The sequence below is a fragment of the Anoplolepis gracilipes genome, chromosome 7 (assembly GCF_047496725.1).
Source record: "Anoplolepis gracilipes chromosome 7, ASM4749672v1, whole genome shotgun sequence".
Classification (NCBI taxonomy): Eukaryota; Metazoa; Arthropoda; class Insecta; order Hymenoptera; family Formicidae; genus Anoplolepis; species Anoplolepis gracilipes.
In genome coordinates, this window is record NC_132976.1 from 6,347,710 (window position 1) to 6,365,226 (window position 17,517).

The window sequence follows — 17,517 nt, forward strand, 5'->3', positions numbered from 1 at the left end:
CATGGATTTTTAACAAGCGTCTACCAAAATAATTAATAAACACGTACAGCTTTCAAAATTCTCATAAACTGCATAGCAATATTTATATTTATATCGCGTTTTTTTATTTTTGTGATAACATTTTACTTATAAAAATTTCGATTACAACACAATGTATGTGTCAATACGTACGTGATAATACGTATCAAATATCGCAGTGTTTATCGCATAACACTTTTACATTAATGAACATAAATATCAAAAGATTTATGAAGTTATGGTAGTAGATCCACTTGTTTCTATACAATATCGTGATGTTCAAGAACACTTTAAGCCCCTCTATTTCGTAAATCTTTCACTTTGTAAATTCGTACAAGCCAATGTTCTGTTGTGTACGCTTCTTCCAATGTATTTAATTCAAAGTCCTTATTTCCAATCTCCATATTCCTCACTCTGTCGTAACCTGAAGGCTTGCCTGTGTTTGAAAAAGATTAATTGCATAAGAATCACTATAAAATGAATCTAAAAACTACATAGGTCTTAATAAAAAGTCTTACCGCCTTCAGTATAGACTTGGCCGAATCTGTAATAACACATTTTGTACATAAGACAATTGAGCAAAATTGGGGATCCTTCTTTATCCACTCGAAATTCGCCCGCAGAATTATAATAATCCCACTCAGTTATGGATTTCCCTTTCTCGGTACTACCGCCAATGCGGACCATCCATAGGAACTTGTTTATATCTAATCAGAAAAGATAATAAATTTTTAATAATACAAGATGTATATTCTATTTTCAGGATCAGAATTCGAGTCAATTGGTTTTCAAGTATGTTTAAAGATCGGAAATTATTGTTATATTATGTCACATTATATTTTTACCATCAGATGAGTAGCCAGTCAACCCTCCAAAAATCACAAGAACATAGCTGACATCTAATTCTCTCATAATCTCATAAGCCTTTTCCTCGGAACTTGCCATCGCCTGACCGACTCTTGATATGTGCGTATTATTCCATGTGTTATTGTCTACTAAGATAGTACGATTTGCCATTGCAGTTATCTGATACCCATAATCCCACCAAGACATTACTTTAGCATTCTGAAAAAATATGTTATTTTAAAATATCTTTATTTTTTGTATAAGTTTATTTCAAGAGAGAGAGAGAGAGATGGATTAACTTTTTTAAGTTTTCTAGTAAATTGCTATGTAAATTGCTATACTACTAGATATTGTTTATATCTGTATCGTATTGAATACATAACTTTTTTTAGTTCTTAGTCTAAATATTATTTGTTTGCCTAAAATACTATGTAAAACTAAAACTTACTTCGGGTGTATTCATACGCAGCCAGTAATATGCTTCTCTAAAATCATCAAAAATCATCCGTCCACCATCAGGCGATCGTGCAGATAGTACAATACTCGGTGAACTATAAGCCTCTGCTGTAACCCATGTGCAATGAAGAGTATAAGAAAAGAAGAGTACACACATTATTATGATGAAAAATGTGGCAATCTGAAAATACATTATATATTCTTAATTTAATTTACATTTTTTTTTATTCAAACATTATATTTTAAGCATATCTATCTTCAGAAGCATTAGAAATTCTCAATTTACCTCACTCCTCAAGACATAATTACTTTCAAATTTCTTGGTTTTTTTATCAACAGCTTTGCCACTTTCAACTTGTTTCATATAAGTAACTAATAGAGAGGATGCTCCAATTCCACCCAAAATACACATAACTGGAGCAAGTACTAACATTAAACGTACCATTACTCCCTAAAATATTAAATATTATTTATGTACAATATAGAGAAAATTATTTCTGCAGAAAAAATCAATGTATAAATTGATACATAAGCTAATAGTCTACAATATGTCAATAAAAAAATAGTATTTAATATGTCTTACAATATAAATAGATTTACTTACTGCAAAGTATAAACTAGTAACTCCATACAGAATTAGAAAAATATTTGAATCTGTTAACTTGGAAAAACAGAAATATAAGCCTAATGGAAACAAAAATACAAGTATCTGCAGATCAAAGTAGAAGGAGCTCCATGATGTTGGTTGATGTTCCGAAACTGAAGCAATTATTGGAATATGATTTTTGGCATAAGATGGATCAAGCAAAGAATAAAAACGTCCAGTCCATGGTGATATTTTTCCTTAAAAATAATAAAACACAAGAAAATATACATCATAAGTAATATATATAATGTATACATAAAAATGATAAATTAAAAAGTATATACACTGTATCATGAAATATATACCTGTAATAGTTAAAATACCACCAATTGCACATGATGCTGTAACCACTATAATAAGCAAGGCACGAAATAATATTTCAAAATCCTTTTGGGACAATTTATTCCGCAAATAATCCACTAACGCGTGTATTTGACAAAGTCCAAAAACGCCTAAAGCCTTAATAAAAAAAAAAAAATAAAATAATTAAATTATATATTCGATTTTTAGTCACATTTAAATTCAGACGTAAATCTTAATGATGCATTATAAACACTTACAAGCATGTGTTCAGAACTTTGAACAGGTTGAAAACCAACGAATGAAATTTGCATAGATAGAATTGTCCCTAAACAATATAAAATGCTATATGCAATATAGATCCTGTGAGAAAATCTGCCAGTCACCATCAAGGTCAATACATGTAGTGGGATCAAATTAATTAAAAAGACATATCCGCCCCATGAAGACACCATATAGAAGTATGCTAATGCAGAACATGTAGCCCAACATATTGCTCCTGTTTTCACAGCTTTGATCCACATGTAGTATGTAAATAACATACAAAAAATTGCTATGCCTTCGTTATCATAAGATCCTGCAACTGATCGTGATATATAACCAGGTACAATTGCAATCATTGCAGCTGCAAATAGGCCTGATGCAGAATCCTAAAAAAGTAAAATAAATTTAGTGGAATGTCTGTTTAAAAAAAAAAAACGGCATACAACTAATGCTCAAATTGTAAATGATAATACAAATTATACCTTTAATTCTTTTGTAAGCAGATAAGTAATAATCGTTGTTAAACTTGAAAACAGTGGAGCAAGGAAGACACAAATGTTACGTATGTTTAATGTGATATTGAGTAACCATGAGAGCCGATATAATGCTGCTGAAGTTATCATCAAACCAGGATATATAGTTCCTACAAAATATTTATTTTAAATTATCTTCTAAATTCTTCTCCTAAAAGAAGATTATATGAAAATTTATCAATATACAATCAGTACCTCCAATTATTCTACCAAGCGGATACCAAACTCGATCATCAAACCAATTATGAAAACTATAGAATCCATTTTCAGCTAAGTATTTTGTTGTGCGATAATTAAAATAAGGATCAAATTCATGAATAACACTTTCAAATCTTAATACTGAGAATAAACGTGTTGCAAATGCTGTAAAAATTAATTATAATAATTTTGTAAGTACAACTAATGTTTTTCTATAGCTATGCATAAAAATTAAAATGTGTGTACACAGATAATAAACTTACATAAAATTGCTGCTAGAGAAAGTACAGTTAATTTTAAGAGTGTTTCTTGTTTCTGCGCCGTCATGCGCAAACCTCTTGCTTTTACTAACGATACCATGTTATTGCAAAGAGATATACACCCACAATTTTAAATGAAATAAATCTAGTCTTCTAACATGAATCTGCAAATAGAAATAAACGTTATTTTTAATTGTAAATATATTGTTTGCTCTCAACATTATTAATCAGACAACTTTGCATAACTTAAAATACAGATATTTGAACAAGTTCAATTTTTACAAAAAAATAAATATAATTGTTAAAGTTATTTTCATATTAATTTTATGTATCTAGATTGCATACGGATTAAAAGCACATGTCAGTTATTGTTTAAGGTTATAATCAAATTGACAAACAAACGTTGACGTGCGTGCGATCAAGCTGAAAAAAATAAGAGTTCCTGTTTTGAGATAAATATTTCTAATTTTTAATTATTTAATGCGCTTTCAAAAATGCACATGCATTCTCAAACAATGCCGAGTTGTAATTTCAATATTGTGACCACGTACACAAAAATTACCGGCCGGTGACACATGTATACGTCGATTCGCACATTTTACTCTTGCGTACCCTATATATAAATGTCTAAATAATGTGTTAAGAGCTTCCAAAATAAAATAGGTAGAACTTACGAAATTACTTTATACAACAAATGTGAGAAAACAATGTGGCCATTTAAATTATTAAAGGCCGGTAAGAGTGACAGCAAGCCCAACTCCGAATAGATTTTGAAGATCCGTCATCCGTCACAGTTTAACGTGACCCCGTGCGGTAAAAATGCAAAGCTCCAGAAACAAAGGCTGCGATCGAGAAGACGGTAGAAATGCTTTGAAGTGTTTGATTGATCAAGCAGGAGTAAAGCCGATATCAAATTGAAAATTGAAATTTAAAGATCAAAGATTAAAATTTGACTAATCAGAACAAAAGGAACTAAAATTGTTTTGTCCTGATTGGTCAAATTTCAATCTTTAAACTTCAATCTCAATCTTTCATACGTAGTCTGATACGGGTTTAAGAATTTCTTTATTCTGATTGGTTAATGCAATGCTTTGAAATAAAAATTTAGCTTTTCTCCGACCGTAGCCAATGGCAACTTTCTAGTGAAAAAACCCGGTTACATGTATACTTAATGTTACACAATTGGCTATCGAATAGAGAATTTTGTGAAATTCCAAAAATTTTCTATTTGATAGGTTGATAGCCAATAGTGTAAACTTTTCTGGTAAGTTTCGAAATTTTCTATAAGTTGTGAAACTTGTCAATGTGTGTTCAATGCCTTAAATTTTTATCTATATTTGTTCCCGCCAGAGAACCGGTACTGACCGGTACGTTTTATGAGATTTATATAGTTATATGGTTTTTTGTATGTAACGTGTTTAAATTATTTTAGAGAAATCTTAATTAAAAAAAAAAAAAAAAAAAACAAAAACAAACTTGATTGAATTTGTTATAGAAGAGTAAGACATTTTGTGGTAAATAACTGAAAAAAAATAAAAATGTCTGAAGGTAATTGGTATCCGAATGTATAAACTTGCATCTTGTCATGTGATGGATTTAACCTCTCAAACATTTATAAAATAAATCTTGCATAGTTATAAACATAAATCATAACATAAGTATAATTATTAAAAATTTATAAAATGAGTGTAATTGTGTAAATGAGTATTAAAAAGTCTTTTTTATTAACTATATTGCATATTTTTTTCATAAATATATTATATTCGAAAGATAAATGTTTTTTATAGCAATGATGCAATAACATACTTTAAAATTTTTTTATTATTTTATACTTTATATTTTATTTATTTTATATTAAGATTTTTGTATATTTCTTTTATAATATGCATTTATTTTTATATTCTATAGTTGTAAAAAATGATTTAAAAGCCTCAAAAAAATATATATCTTTTTTAGACAAAGCAACAATAACAGAAGATATGTGGACTCCATATAAAGAGCTGCAAAGTCTTATTGAAAAGTATATAATATTAGTTCCTGATGTTCAAGATCCACAATATCATGAACTTACAGAAGCTTTGCGAAATCATAGACAAAACTTTCTTACTATCCTAAAAAATCCGGTATGTATAGTCTTTATATTTTTAAATATATTATAGATGTTACTGTAATAATTAAAAAAAATTAATATAAGAATAATAAAATTATATTTTAGTAAATATATATATAAAATTATGAAATATATATACATAAAATTTTTGAAGTATATGCATTGTATATTATTAGAGAAAAGTTATATTTATGTTGTTTTTCTAGCCAAAAAACATAAAAAGTCGTGAAGAAATTAAAAAAGGAGTCACAGATGGTATAATGCTACCTGGTTTGGGTCATCAAATATTATCAAAGGAGTTAGTGGATGAGACTATTACTATATCAGATATGTATGACCTGAATGAATTTATGGCATTGGATCTCCTTTGTACTGCTCAACTTCAAATGCCGTATCATCCTGGATTAACGCGTGGTTTAACAGCTGTTCTTCTATATTATGATGGAAGAAAAGCACTGACATCAGTATTAAGGACATTGGTACATGCTCGCATTGGTCATAGTTGGGCAATTGATACACCAGTTGCTCTTACCAGATATATCACAGATTATACAAATAAATTGCAAGAGGATGGCCTGTTAAGCAGGATTTTGTCTTTATTAGAAGAAATGGATCCTACCAAGGTATTGAAAAAGGAAATAATAAAGCTATATCAAGATAATTTTATGTGGTACATATATTACATTTTATGAGAAATTATAAAACAAATTGTGCTAGTATTGACTTAAAGAATAAATTGATAATATTTTACAACTTTTGTAATTTTTCAAATATTTCGATTGTCGAAATGAATTAATTTCTCTAAAAATAATTTTAAATAGGAACAAGATCTTTTGCAACAAAATAGAGCATTAGGTGGTCCCAAACATCATCAGATGGTTATGAAACTTTACAATGATACACGACAAGATTTGGCTGATATCTTGTACTTATGGTCCGCTCAATCATCTATACCAAATATTATTTTGTTTCGTCTATTATCTATCTTGCAAACACGTCAAGTAGAATCTGAAGCCGGTGAAGGAGGACCTGACAAAATTACACTTGCACTCATTATGGCTGTTTTGAATGCTTTCAATTTTAGCTTCTTACATAGTCGCGAAAACGGCGAAGGTATGTAGTAATATCTTAGTATCAACATGTTAATTTATTCGATTTTTACTAATTTTGTTTTATTTTTTTTTCAGAATTAATTAATTTAATGCCACTGATAGCAGAGAAAGAAGCACTAGAAGAACTAAATCAAAAATTAATATCTACCAACATAAATTGGGAGAGCGCTGGATTGCGCGGAGTAATACAGTTTGCTTTAGCAATAGCTATGATAACAATTAAAACAACTACTGCTCAGTTTCAATCTCAGAACATTATTGCAGAAGATGAAATATTAATAGAAGCTGCTTTAGCTAACAAAGCTTTTCATTTTATGGCAGAAGTTCTATTCAAAAATAGTTGCATACATCAAGAGGAATTTTACTTTCGTTATTTTCATACACTTATTTCCGATTTTATATTATTGATGCCTGTTAAAGTCAAAGAACTGCGTAGTCGAGCCGATGAATCTATGCGTTTGATCCAAGCATTCCAACAAGAAGGCATTGAACCTCCAATGAATCTAGATAATCATTTTGAATATTTAATGTTGATGGTAGCAGAACTATATAAGAAAGATCCATTGAAATTAAATTTAGCTATGGATTATTGGTATCATCATACTGATACGACTTATGTATCGGCTCCCGCGTACATCAGCCGTTTGCCCTCGAGACAAGTTGCTTTATTTAAATTTGTACGACTCGCCGGAGAGATATTGCCGGCAGGTTTATTCGTTCCATACATGAAAATGATAGCATCTCTCGCTTCATCGCCGCAAACAGCTAGATATGCGTTCAATTTTTTTAAACCCAATGGTAAGTATAACTTAGACAAATTATGTTATGCAAATTATGCTATTTAATTATACAAAAACTATACAAATGTTATGCAGGATCATCAGGTTCAGCGACAATCTGCTGGGATCATTTTTTCAATTCCTTAAGCCGCTACTATTACAATTTAAGGCAAGAATTACCTCCTAGTCAGGATACAGTATACAGACAAAGATGTCACCCAAAAGGAATCATGCCGCAGGAAGTAAAAGGTCTTGAGGCAGTTTTGTTAGTTGTTCAAGTAATAGCTAAAAACGATGAAATGTCAAGAGTTGCGATATGCGATCATCCGAGTTGGAAAATCTTGCAGTCTCTAATCGGTTTGGTGAGCTGCGCGATGCCGATACCGTTGAAAGGTGTGCTAGTAAGAACTCTTGCGGCACTTGCCCGATCTCCAGAAAGTTCTTCCAGTGTTTGGCAAAGCTTAGAAGCTGCTCAAATTCTCTCGACCATACCAACAACGAGCAGTTATCAACCAAGAGGTGTGCAAACGGAATTGGAAGAAATTGAATCCAGAAACGAAGAATATCCGTTAACGCGCGCAATGTTAGAACTATTAGATGTGCTCACCGATTTCCCAATTCCGCGTCTGTTGGGTGTAGGTCAACGAAATCCAGGATTCGATCCATATCTACATTTTATCATTAATACTGTTTTTCTACGATTTCACACTCGTTCGTATAAAAATCCGGCCGAGAAATGGGAGATTGCGGAAGCCTGCTTAAAGATATTCTCGAAATTTATAAAACAATACGAACCAACTGTCGAAGATTTCGTGGGATGTAAAGTCGAGTTACAAGGTGGTGAGACTACATTGGTTAACTCAGCTCCGGGATATCATTTAATGACACAATTGCACACTACATCTGAATTATTAAACGTAATATTATTTATCTTGAATGAAGGTTGTAATCATTTCGACACTTATAACAATTTTTCGGGCAAGAGATATCTGGAAAATTGCACTTTTCATTGCTTAGAGATTTTGGAGCGTGGATTGAAGACACAAAACAATTATATGACGCAGTTGACCGCCATACCTTCAAACAAAATCATGACCGGATTATCACGTTTGCTACTTGGAGTGAATCCTCGCACTGGCAAGCCGGATCACATGATTAATATCGTCAAATACGTGTCCTACAACTCGTGGCTACCGAAGCAGGCTTTTGTGGCTGTTGGCGTTATTCATGGCGTGACTAATGAACCTGGAGCAGATTCCGAGTTGTTGTCAACATTCACGGCAACTTCTGTTTTAGCGACAAATGTTAGACACGGCTTCGTTGAGTGTTTAGACGCAGACATTATTTTGGAGGATGGCGATTTGGAGACAGCCAGTATCGATCAAAGCAGACAATTGCAGGCTGGAAATTGTAAAGAGAGGATTCTGCTGTTGATGATGCACAGTATCATACGGCCTGCGCCCAACCTTGCGCATTACTTACTCGGCTTCGACATAACTAAAGACATCAGAAAGACTGTTATTCAACAACCAGGGATCCTGGGCTTTCCGCGTACTTGTCTACATTCCATCTTAGGCATACTGGAACAATCTCTGGATTGCGGTCGCGACAAGATAACTGAAGCTTGCTACTGCTATCTTCATATATTGACGGCTAATAGCAAAACATCGACACCTGTTCTCAGATTTCTACGTACTACGAGCAACCAAGACTTTGTACAAAGACATCTCTCAAAATTACCATTTCAAGGACCGAACAAGTCGACCGAGCTCGGTTGCATGTCTTGGTTATTGAAGATAGCAGCCATCGAATTGCGAGTCGCCGGTGGTGGTTTGCAGACCTCTTTAATTCAACGATTGGTAGGAAGTTTTAATCAGGATAAAGATCAGATCATACCTTCGCAAAAACTATTAATGGATCTTTTACATTATATTGATTTTCAATTGTATCTGGAACCTGCGAAATCCTGGGAATTCTTCGATCCATCGCAAATCGAAATGGTTTTGGGTAAATGTAGTACTCCTGTCGCGTTGATGGGTGGTCCACGGCTCATCGACATCAGAAAACTGCATTCTCTCATTACCGACGAATTAACAGTTACACAGAGTAGCGCGACTGCTACTCAACGCAAGTTGATGCAGCAAGAAGTAAAATCCATACTTGCGCATGCATTGAAGAAGAATCAGACCAAGGTTCTATCTTATGCGACTGTTAAATTTGTGGAAGGTTGGTGCCAAACTACGGAGATACTCTTTTCTGTCGCGACCAATCAACAATTGCCGGTGACGCAAAGGCAGAATCTCTTGCTGAATTTGTCGCATGATTTACTACAGAAGATGACATCTTGCGAAGCTCTGAGTGAAATTAAGACATTAGTATCCGGCACGGTTTTGATGTTGTTAGTGAACTTGCGAAATAGTTTCGTGATTCAACCGGACAATGAGTTACTGCCATCCTCACCGTCGAATACGACTATGATGAAGATTATCTTAAGTCATATCTTACAATGGATCATAAATGCTGGTGCGTCCTCACAGAAAGTCATGACGCATCTTTATGCGGCCTTGTTGAACTTTTTGAGTATTGTTGGCTTAGAAAAGTCAACTGAACACGTAAGCGCAATTGACTCGATGTATATCAGCCAGCTGGACAATTCGCTGAACCGACTCATACCCGTGCAAGAACGATCACAACGTTATGCGACGATTCAAGTTATCAACAGTTTCGGGAATCAATTGATGGATATTTTGTGTCATAATTGTTCAGGAGGACACGATGTATGCAAGATGCTTGCGTTGTCCTGCTTGGATAAAATTTTGGAATTAGATTACGATAACGCGTGGATGGTCTACCTGGCGAGCAGAGGCTACTTAAAGCACATGATAGACAGTCTATTGGAATCAGACAATCTGCTGCGGTGTATGCTGCAACCAGAACCGCAAACATTGCGGCCTTTGTACCTGTATGAAGCGAAGATAGCGATCTTTTGCAGAATGGCCTCGACGAGATTAGGCGCGGAGAGTCTTTTAGAGAACAAGGTTTTATTCTGTATGTCCAGTATGTGTGTGTTCGATCAACATCCTGATGTGCACATAGGTTTCGAGGGTGGTGATTACTCGTTCATACCGTCAGTCGGGCAACGTTATCAACAAATCTTCTTGCCGGCTTTGTATCTCTGTGATGCTTTATTCACCACCTTGGGAACGGAGAATCAATCGTGCGCCGTACAAATCTGCGGGTTCCTGCAGAGTCACAGAGATATCGTGGAGATGGCTTTAAGAAACGCATTTTTGCACGCTAATGTGCTTTTCTTAAAAGAGATTGCATGTCTCACTGGTGTAATATCCAGATCTGCCAATATAGGTTGGTATTATAAAGTATAAAGTATCAAACTTTTATATTTTATTTTATTTGTATTTTATTTTAATTACATTATTAACACAATTATTTTTCAGACATGTACAAACTTGTGGATGATGAATTAGCGAAGATAAATATAGATGATTACAAATTGGAGAATAGCACTGGGATGAGAGAATTGCGGGCACATTTGTACCGACTACAGAAGTTAATGTTATCATTGTTGCACAGATTTCAATTGCAGTCGATCCCAGTAAATCATAATTATCAGCAAGCCGAAGCAAACCAGAAATATATTTCTTGTATACAGATTGTCGCCAACGTCTTGTTGTATACACGTAATCAAGTAAAGTCCTAAAGTATTATAATATGATTATTATATAAGATAATCTGTTATAAATGTCTAAATTAAACTTGGGATTTTTAATAGACATACTGTAACATCTTATAACTACATCTTTTTTTTTAGATGCAACACAGTCGTATGGATCAGAAAATACGGAATGTCTTGTTTGATCCTCATTTAACGCCGAAACCTGGAGGAAGGCAGGATAAAATGAAAGATACTTCCGGTGGGATGCATTTAGGCGTGATAGTTGAACAGTTAGTTTCTGTAACAAATTTGCTACACACCGAATTACCGCATATCGACTCTTTAATAAAGAAATCGCAGATAGTAACCGATATGAGTACAGCAGAATTAAAAAAAGTAAGCACTTATAACTTAAATCACATTTGCTTATATGTACATAATATATATATATATATATATATATATATATATATATATATATACGTGTGTGTGTGTGTGTGTGTGTGTGATATCAAGTCATATGCAAAGTTTAACATAATTGATCTTATTGACAGTTTATGTCTGAAAACGAGATGGAACTTGATATAGGAAAACAACGAATACTTGTCGAGCAACGATTGAATCATTGGGTAAAAGATAAGCGACAAAGTATAAAATATTGCTCTCTTATAATAGAACATGCTTTATATATTCTTTGGAGTCATTTGGACTTTTATACTATGCAAGTGATATCACGACAAACTCAAAGAATGCACGGTCAGTGACATATTCAACTTAATCATAAAGAATGTATATATGTAATTTTTATAATTATTCAAGCTTAAAATATTTGTACAGTGTCTTCAAGCGGCATTGACGAGACTATGATAGAATGGAAGGTCTCTACGGAAACATTAATGGAACTGAAGCAAGGACTCATTTCTATATTTACAGATACTTTTATTACACAGTTATTGGACACAACGCATAGCGATTATGCAACAGTAGATTGCAGTTTTATTGAAGCTCTTATAAGACGAATCAAAAGACTATTACAATTTATAATCATAAAATAAAGTTCCAAGATTTCTGTTTACATTCATAGTTTCAATTTTGTTAAACATTTCATCGATTTCAATTATTCCTTCATATTTTCATAACTAGCATAGATACTGTTTATAATTTAAGTGTACATATTTTTTCCAATTTGTACTCTACTTAACGTCAATCGCGATTTGTTATATAGAATAAAAATGAATTAGATGTATGAAGGGTGTAATTGAAATCAATTATGCTCTAATAATATATTTGAAATATATATTGAAATTAACAATTCTTTACTAGGAAAATATACACACAATCAATATTGATTTATTTACAAAAGTGAATTCTCAGGAAAAATTATAATTATCTTTATTTCAAATCGTTTTCTTTTGCATCTTTTGTAAAACATGTTAAAATAAAAATTGTAACATGTAATAATTATATATATATAATATTAATATATTATATATAAGTATATTTTATATAAATTTAATATTATATATAATATACATATATAATATTTATATTGATAATTATATAATATTAATTTATATTAATATTATATAATATTAATATATATAATTATATTAATTTATAATTTATACTAATATTATTATATATGATTATATTAAAAATATTGATATGTAGATTTATATTAATATGTTCCTTCTGTGTGATCTTCTCATTTATCTGCAATCTATATATTATATAATAAAATATATTTTTATGTAATTGTTATACATTTTACTTATTATATGGACAATGACATTTTTTTATAAAAAAATATGAATATAGAATGTCCTATTTCAAAGTACATATATATAATGCAAATTTTATGGGGAAAGAAATTACATATTTGCATATGTACATATTTTTATATATTATCTTATATAATCATATTTTACAGAAATTTGTTTTTTTAAGAAACTATTACTGCCTCATCCCATGGACCATAAATGTTATCTTTATATTTTTGGCATCTGATATACCAAAGTGGACAAATAAAATGAAGAAATATTATAGCAATGATAAAAACGTATGAAAATATTTGTGAAATAAATAAAAGTAAATATATAGTACAGATTGTCAAAACGACTGATATAAAAATTTTATTATTTATTTGTGACAATAAATATGGTAATAATACAAAACATTGAACTGAAACTGTTAAAAGAGAAAAAGCATGTAATGGAGATGTTAATCTGGAGGCCAACATTAATGAGCCAAAAATTGAAGAAGTTATAGATAAAGAATCTGACAAAGAGATTTGTGATGATCCATATTTGCTAAATATTAAATGAGTGAAGAACATTAATATTGTCATAGCATAAATTGTATCTGTACTAATCGTTTCGGTTAAAGTTTTCAAAATAGGTGATAATATGTAGCCAAATGTAAGGAATATTAATACTGTCCACAAATCTTTTGTCAATTTTCCAGGTCGATTGGATATTTTCATATTATAAATAAAATACCCAAAAATTGTTAATATGCCCCCTGATATTACAATAACATTTGGTGTGATCCACTCATTATTTAACCAAATAAATATTATAATAAAAAGTACTACAATGCTCAATTGTATGGATATACTAGCACCCAAACTTATCGCTTCAATCAATGTTACATTATTTGGTTTTATATTCTTACGCAGTTGTTTTAAAAAGGATCTATCTGTGTAATTATCGGGCAAGCCATAATTTTCATATAAATTTTTCTGCCACTGTACTTCTTTCATATTGAATTGGGATTTAGCTTTAGAATCCCAAAGTTCTTGCTTTATACAGTCTACAAATTACTTACATTCCATTAAAAAGCTGCAATATTTAAAGTTATTATTATTTTACTATTCTTACATTAATGTATAATAATTAACATAATTGTATATTAAATATCTGCTCACCATTGTTTTCGTGAAATATACAAGTATGTAATGATATTATTCTTCTCTTAGATATAGCACACAATATTAATATATATATTTTTTAATATATGTATTATATGAATTATACGTATTTATATAAATAAGGATCTCTATTTCAAAAGATTTATATTTTATTAATGACAATTTTTTTATATATATACATAATATATAAATTATTCAAAACTTGTTTTTTTTGTTTATAGGTCATTTTACGAAACATCCATGCAAATAGATCACGATGACAGGCTAAACATCGCGACATTCAGAACTCAGAACATGGAGAGAGATAGAGATTCATTAGACATCACTTTGAAAGAGTGGTACTGGACTGCTGGATTCACACTGCGTTCAAGGCCTGACGTATGACGTTCGATAGCCAATGACAGAGTTTATTTTTTAGGAATTTCAGCTAGAGATATTTTAGATAGCTCTGTCAATCAAAACAAGAAGAGCAAAGATTTCTCTATTCCGATTTCGCTATTCTGATTGGTTAATCAAATATGCTATTCTACTCGACGAGTAGCAAATTTTCGAACGCGTCCTTAGGGAATAAAAGCTAGGAAATTTCTCGAGAGAAATCAGTACTGGCGGCGAACTCGACAAGTTTTGTTGTACTTTTAGTAGAATTTATTTTCAAAATGGCTGCTACGAGGAGGTTGCAAAAGGTAATTTGATGTAGCCTTTCGTAATCAATCGTGTGATATGAATACGACAGTGAAACGGGATCCTCGTATGACAGTCAGTTACAGACGAACTTTTAAGCGATCGCGGTTAAATCTGATCGATGAAAAAAAAACTGCAATCGCGATAGATGGTGACTCTTCACTTCATCGCTGGACCCTTCGATCTTGTCGTTTATAATGTCGATAACTCTGTTATTCATTTCCGTGACACGATTCGCGTATTTTCATTTTGGGGCTACAGTTTTCCGTCACTGTCACAAAAGCGTTCATAACATGAAACTAGCACGACTATTCGCGACACGATCGCTATCACTGGACCTGACATGACTGTCCGTGTTCTGACTTTTTCTAGGAGCTCGGCGATCTAAGGGCGTCGGCGATGAAAAATTTCACAAATATTCAAGTAGACGAGTCCAACATCCTCACCTGGCAAGGCCTCATATTGCCGGTACGTATACGTCATCGTCATCGAGTTTGAGGATGTAGGTAACCTAAAATTTGCGCGGAAGTGCAAAGTGCACTGTGATTTTTATCCACTGTTTTTTTCTCATGTGTATATCTTTTTAATTTTTCACGCACGAGGTAAAACAAGTATTTTTTTCAAGAAAAAAAGAAAGGAGAAACATCTATGAAGAAAATTGAAAAATATAATTACTTAGAAAAGCATTGTTTATTGTTCTTTTGAATTATACATGCAAGTTTTGTTACTTAACTGTATTGCTTAATTTCTTTTAAACACAGTACCTTTTAATAAAACTCATTCAGTTTATTTAACTATAAAAATTTAGTTTTTAAGATACAATAGTTTCAATAATATTTTAAGATATATCATGAAATTATCTAGTATATAGTTAAAATATATATACTTAATACAAATTATTTAATTAATAATAAGCAAAAAGTGATTGCATAAGTAAATAAATTTATTACAAATACATATATATATTATGATGTATACTGTATAATATTAATTAATTTTATTTTATAGATTCTATATTGTCTATATAGAGGCCTGTATTCAGAATGCACTTACAAGATGTTAGCACTTTGTTATTTAATAGAAGAGTCTGTTTTATATAAAATAGATTCTTCTATTGGATAACAATGCGCTAACATCTTGTAAATATGTTCTGAATACGGGCCTCTATATAGACGATATAGAATCCACAAAATAAAATTAATTAATATTATACATCTTTATAAACATGTTTTGAATGCAGGCTAGAATCTGTATCTATATAGAATTATAATTATTATATTTTATACATGAAAAATACCATTTAAAAACATTATTTCTTTCCTTTTAAGAAAAAATATACAAAGTTTTCTATTGTGTTATTATAGACGTATATATATATATATATAGCATATATATTTGCATATTACAATTGCACATACAATTTATAATATTTTGATTTTCTCTCTAAAGAGAATAAATAAATTTAATAAAACGTATAATCTTTATAACAAGTATTTTTATATAATTTTAATAATATAAAATTAATATTATTTTTATCTATAATCTTAATGAAGAAATGTTTTTTATTATAGGATAATCCACCATATAACAAAGGAGCATTTCGCATCGAAATTAATTTTCCTGCAGAATATCCTTTTAAACCACCAAGAATAAATTTTAAAACAAAGATATATCATCCAAATGTAGATGAAAAAGGTCAGATATGTTTACCAATTATAAGTGCTGAAAATTGGAAACCTGCTACAAAAACAGATCAAGGTCAGATTCTGTCACAATTTTAGTCATTGAACCACTGCTTTAAATAAATAGTGATATTCTCCCAATATTTGAATATAATAATATTTGTTGTAATTTACAAACAGAGGAGTCACATAATAAAATTCTTATTTATAAAACAGAGTAGATACAAATTTTTTTTGTTTTTTTAAGAAAAAAGATACAGACACTAAAGAATGTCTTTAATCTTAAATATGCCTTTTTTATATTTGTAGTGATTCAAGCTTTGATAGCATTAGTGAATGATCCTGAACCTGAACATCCGCTGAGAGCGGATTTAGCAGAGGAGTTTCTGAAGGATAGAAAAAAATTTTTAAAGAATGCCGAAGAGTTTACGAAAAAGCATGCCGAGAAAAGACGGGAATCATCATCTTCTAACGAATAACCCCGAGTAATTAGATTTACTCACCGTCACCACCGCGATGCCTGCCGCCCGTCAGCTGATTCAAAGTCAAGCCAATGTATACCTGTCTGTTAATCCCCGTGGAATCTCATAGATTCAAGTTGAGATGACTCTGTACAGTATTGGTTAACCCCGACGATATGATTATACGCAAATTGTAATGTTTATAAGTGAGAACTTTTCAGAGTACAGTAAATTATGATAAATAACTCTGTATCATATTGTATACAATTTATACTTGTCATATGCAGTTATACTTTGGTTTATTATCTAAAATCGTTACATTCCAGCTTAATCCTGTAGGAATGTACACGATGGTGAAAATGGTTCAACATAGAGCCGTCATGTTTGTCAGATGTAGCAACATATATATATATATATATATATATATATATATATATATATATATATATATATATATAAAATACAGTATGTATTAAAGTACATCTAATTTCTAATGTCGTTTAAGATGTTAATTTATAATTGCATTTCGAATTTATAGCTACTGCTTTATAACTGTTACTAATATTAAG

The 17,517-nt window shown here is 31.2% G+C and overlaps 4 protein-coding genes across 4 annotated transcripts; 2 read left to right on the forward strand and 2 right to left on the reverse strand.

The window, feature by feature from the left end:
• Positions 1 to 25: 25 nt before the first annotated feature.
• Positions 26 to 4,351, reverse strand: Stt3a (catalytic subunit 3A of the oligosaccharyltransferase complex). The gene is made up of 12 exons (XM_072895495.1): positions 4,196 to 4,351; positions 3,525 to 3,685; positions 3,259 to 3,426; positions 3,013 to 3,173; positions 2,527 to 2,916; positions 2,272 to 2,425; positions 1,925 to 2,163; positions 1,607 to 1,771; positions 1,313 to 1,501; positions 864 to 1,083; positions 537 to 725; positions 26 to 454 (listed from the first exon to the last, which is right to left on the reverse strand). The coding sequence occupies exons 2-12, from the start codon at positions 3,619 to 3,621 to the stop codon at positions 309 to 311; spliced, it is 2,118 nt and encodes a 705-aa protein (XP_072751596.1). The 5' UTR covers positions 3,622 to 3,685; positions 4,196 to 4,351; the 3' UTR covers positions 26 to 308.
• Positions 4,352 to 4,908: 557 nt separating this feature from the next.
• Nup205 (nuclear pore complex protein Nup205) lies at positions 4,909 to 12,270 on the forward strand. The gene is given in 11 exon segments (XM_072895477.1): positions 4,909 to 5,069; positions 5,478 to 5,644; positions 5,838 to 6,254; positions 6,453 to 6,744; positions 6,819 to 7,541; positions 7,619 to 10,885; positions 10,978 to 11,228; positions 11,352 to 11,591; positions 11,750 to 11,951; positions 12,033 to 12,216; positions 12,218 to 12,270. Coding segments are annotated over 11 exon segments (5,775 nt in total). The 5' UTR covers positions 4,909 to 5,059; the 3' UTR covers positions 12,240 to 12,270.
• Positions 12,271 to 13,013: 743 nt separating this feature from the next.
• Pig-c (phosphatidylinositol glycan anchor biosynthesis class C) lies at positions 13,014 to 14,480 on the reverse strand. The gene is made up of 2 exons (XM_072895499.1): positions 14,122 to 14,480; positions 13,014 to 14,035 (listed from the first exon to the last, which is right to left on the reverse strand). The coding sequence occupies exon 2, from the start codon at positions 13,954 to 13,956 to the stop codon at positions 13,138 to 13,140; it is 819 nt and encodes a 272-aa protein (XP_072751600.1). The 5' UTR covers positions 13,957 to 14,035; positions 14,122 to 14,480; the 3' UTR covers positions 13,014 to 13,137.
• A 178-nt stretch (positions 14,481 to 14,658) lies between these two features.
• Positions 14,659 to 17,050, forward strand: Ubc10 (ubiquitin conjugating enzyme 10). The gene is made up of 4 exons (XM_072895500.1): positions 14,659 to 14,807; positions 15,178 to 15,273; positions 16,377 to 16,563; positions 16,797 to 17,050. Exons 1-4 carry the CDS (start codon positions 14,781 to 14,783, stop codon positions 16,964 to 16,966), a joined length of 480 nt encoding a protein of 159 aa, XP_072751601.1. The 5' UTR covers positions 14,659 to 14,780; the 3' UTR covers positions 16,967 to 17,050.
• Positions 17,051 to 17,517: the final 467 nt, after the last annotated feature.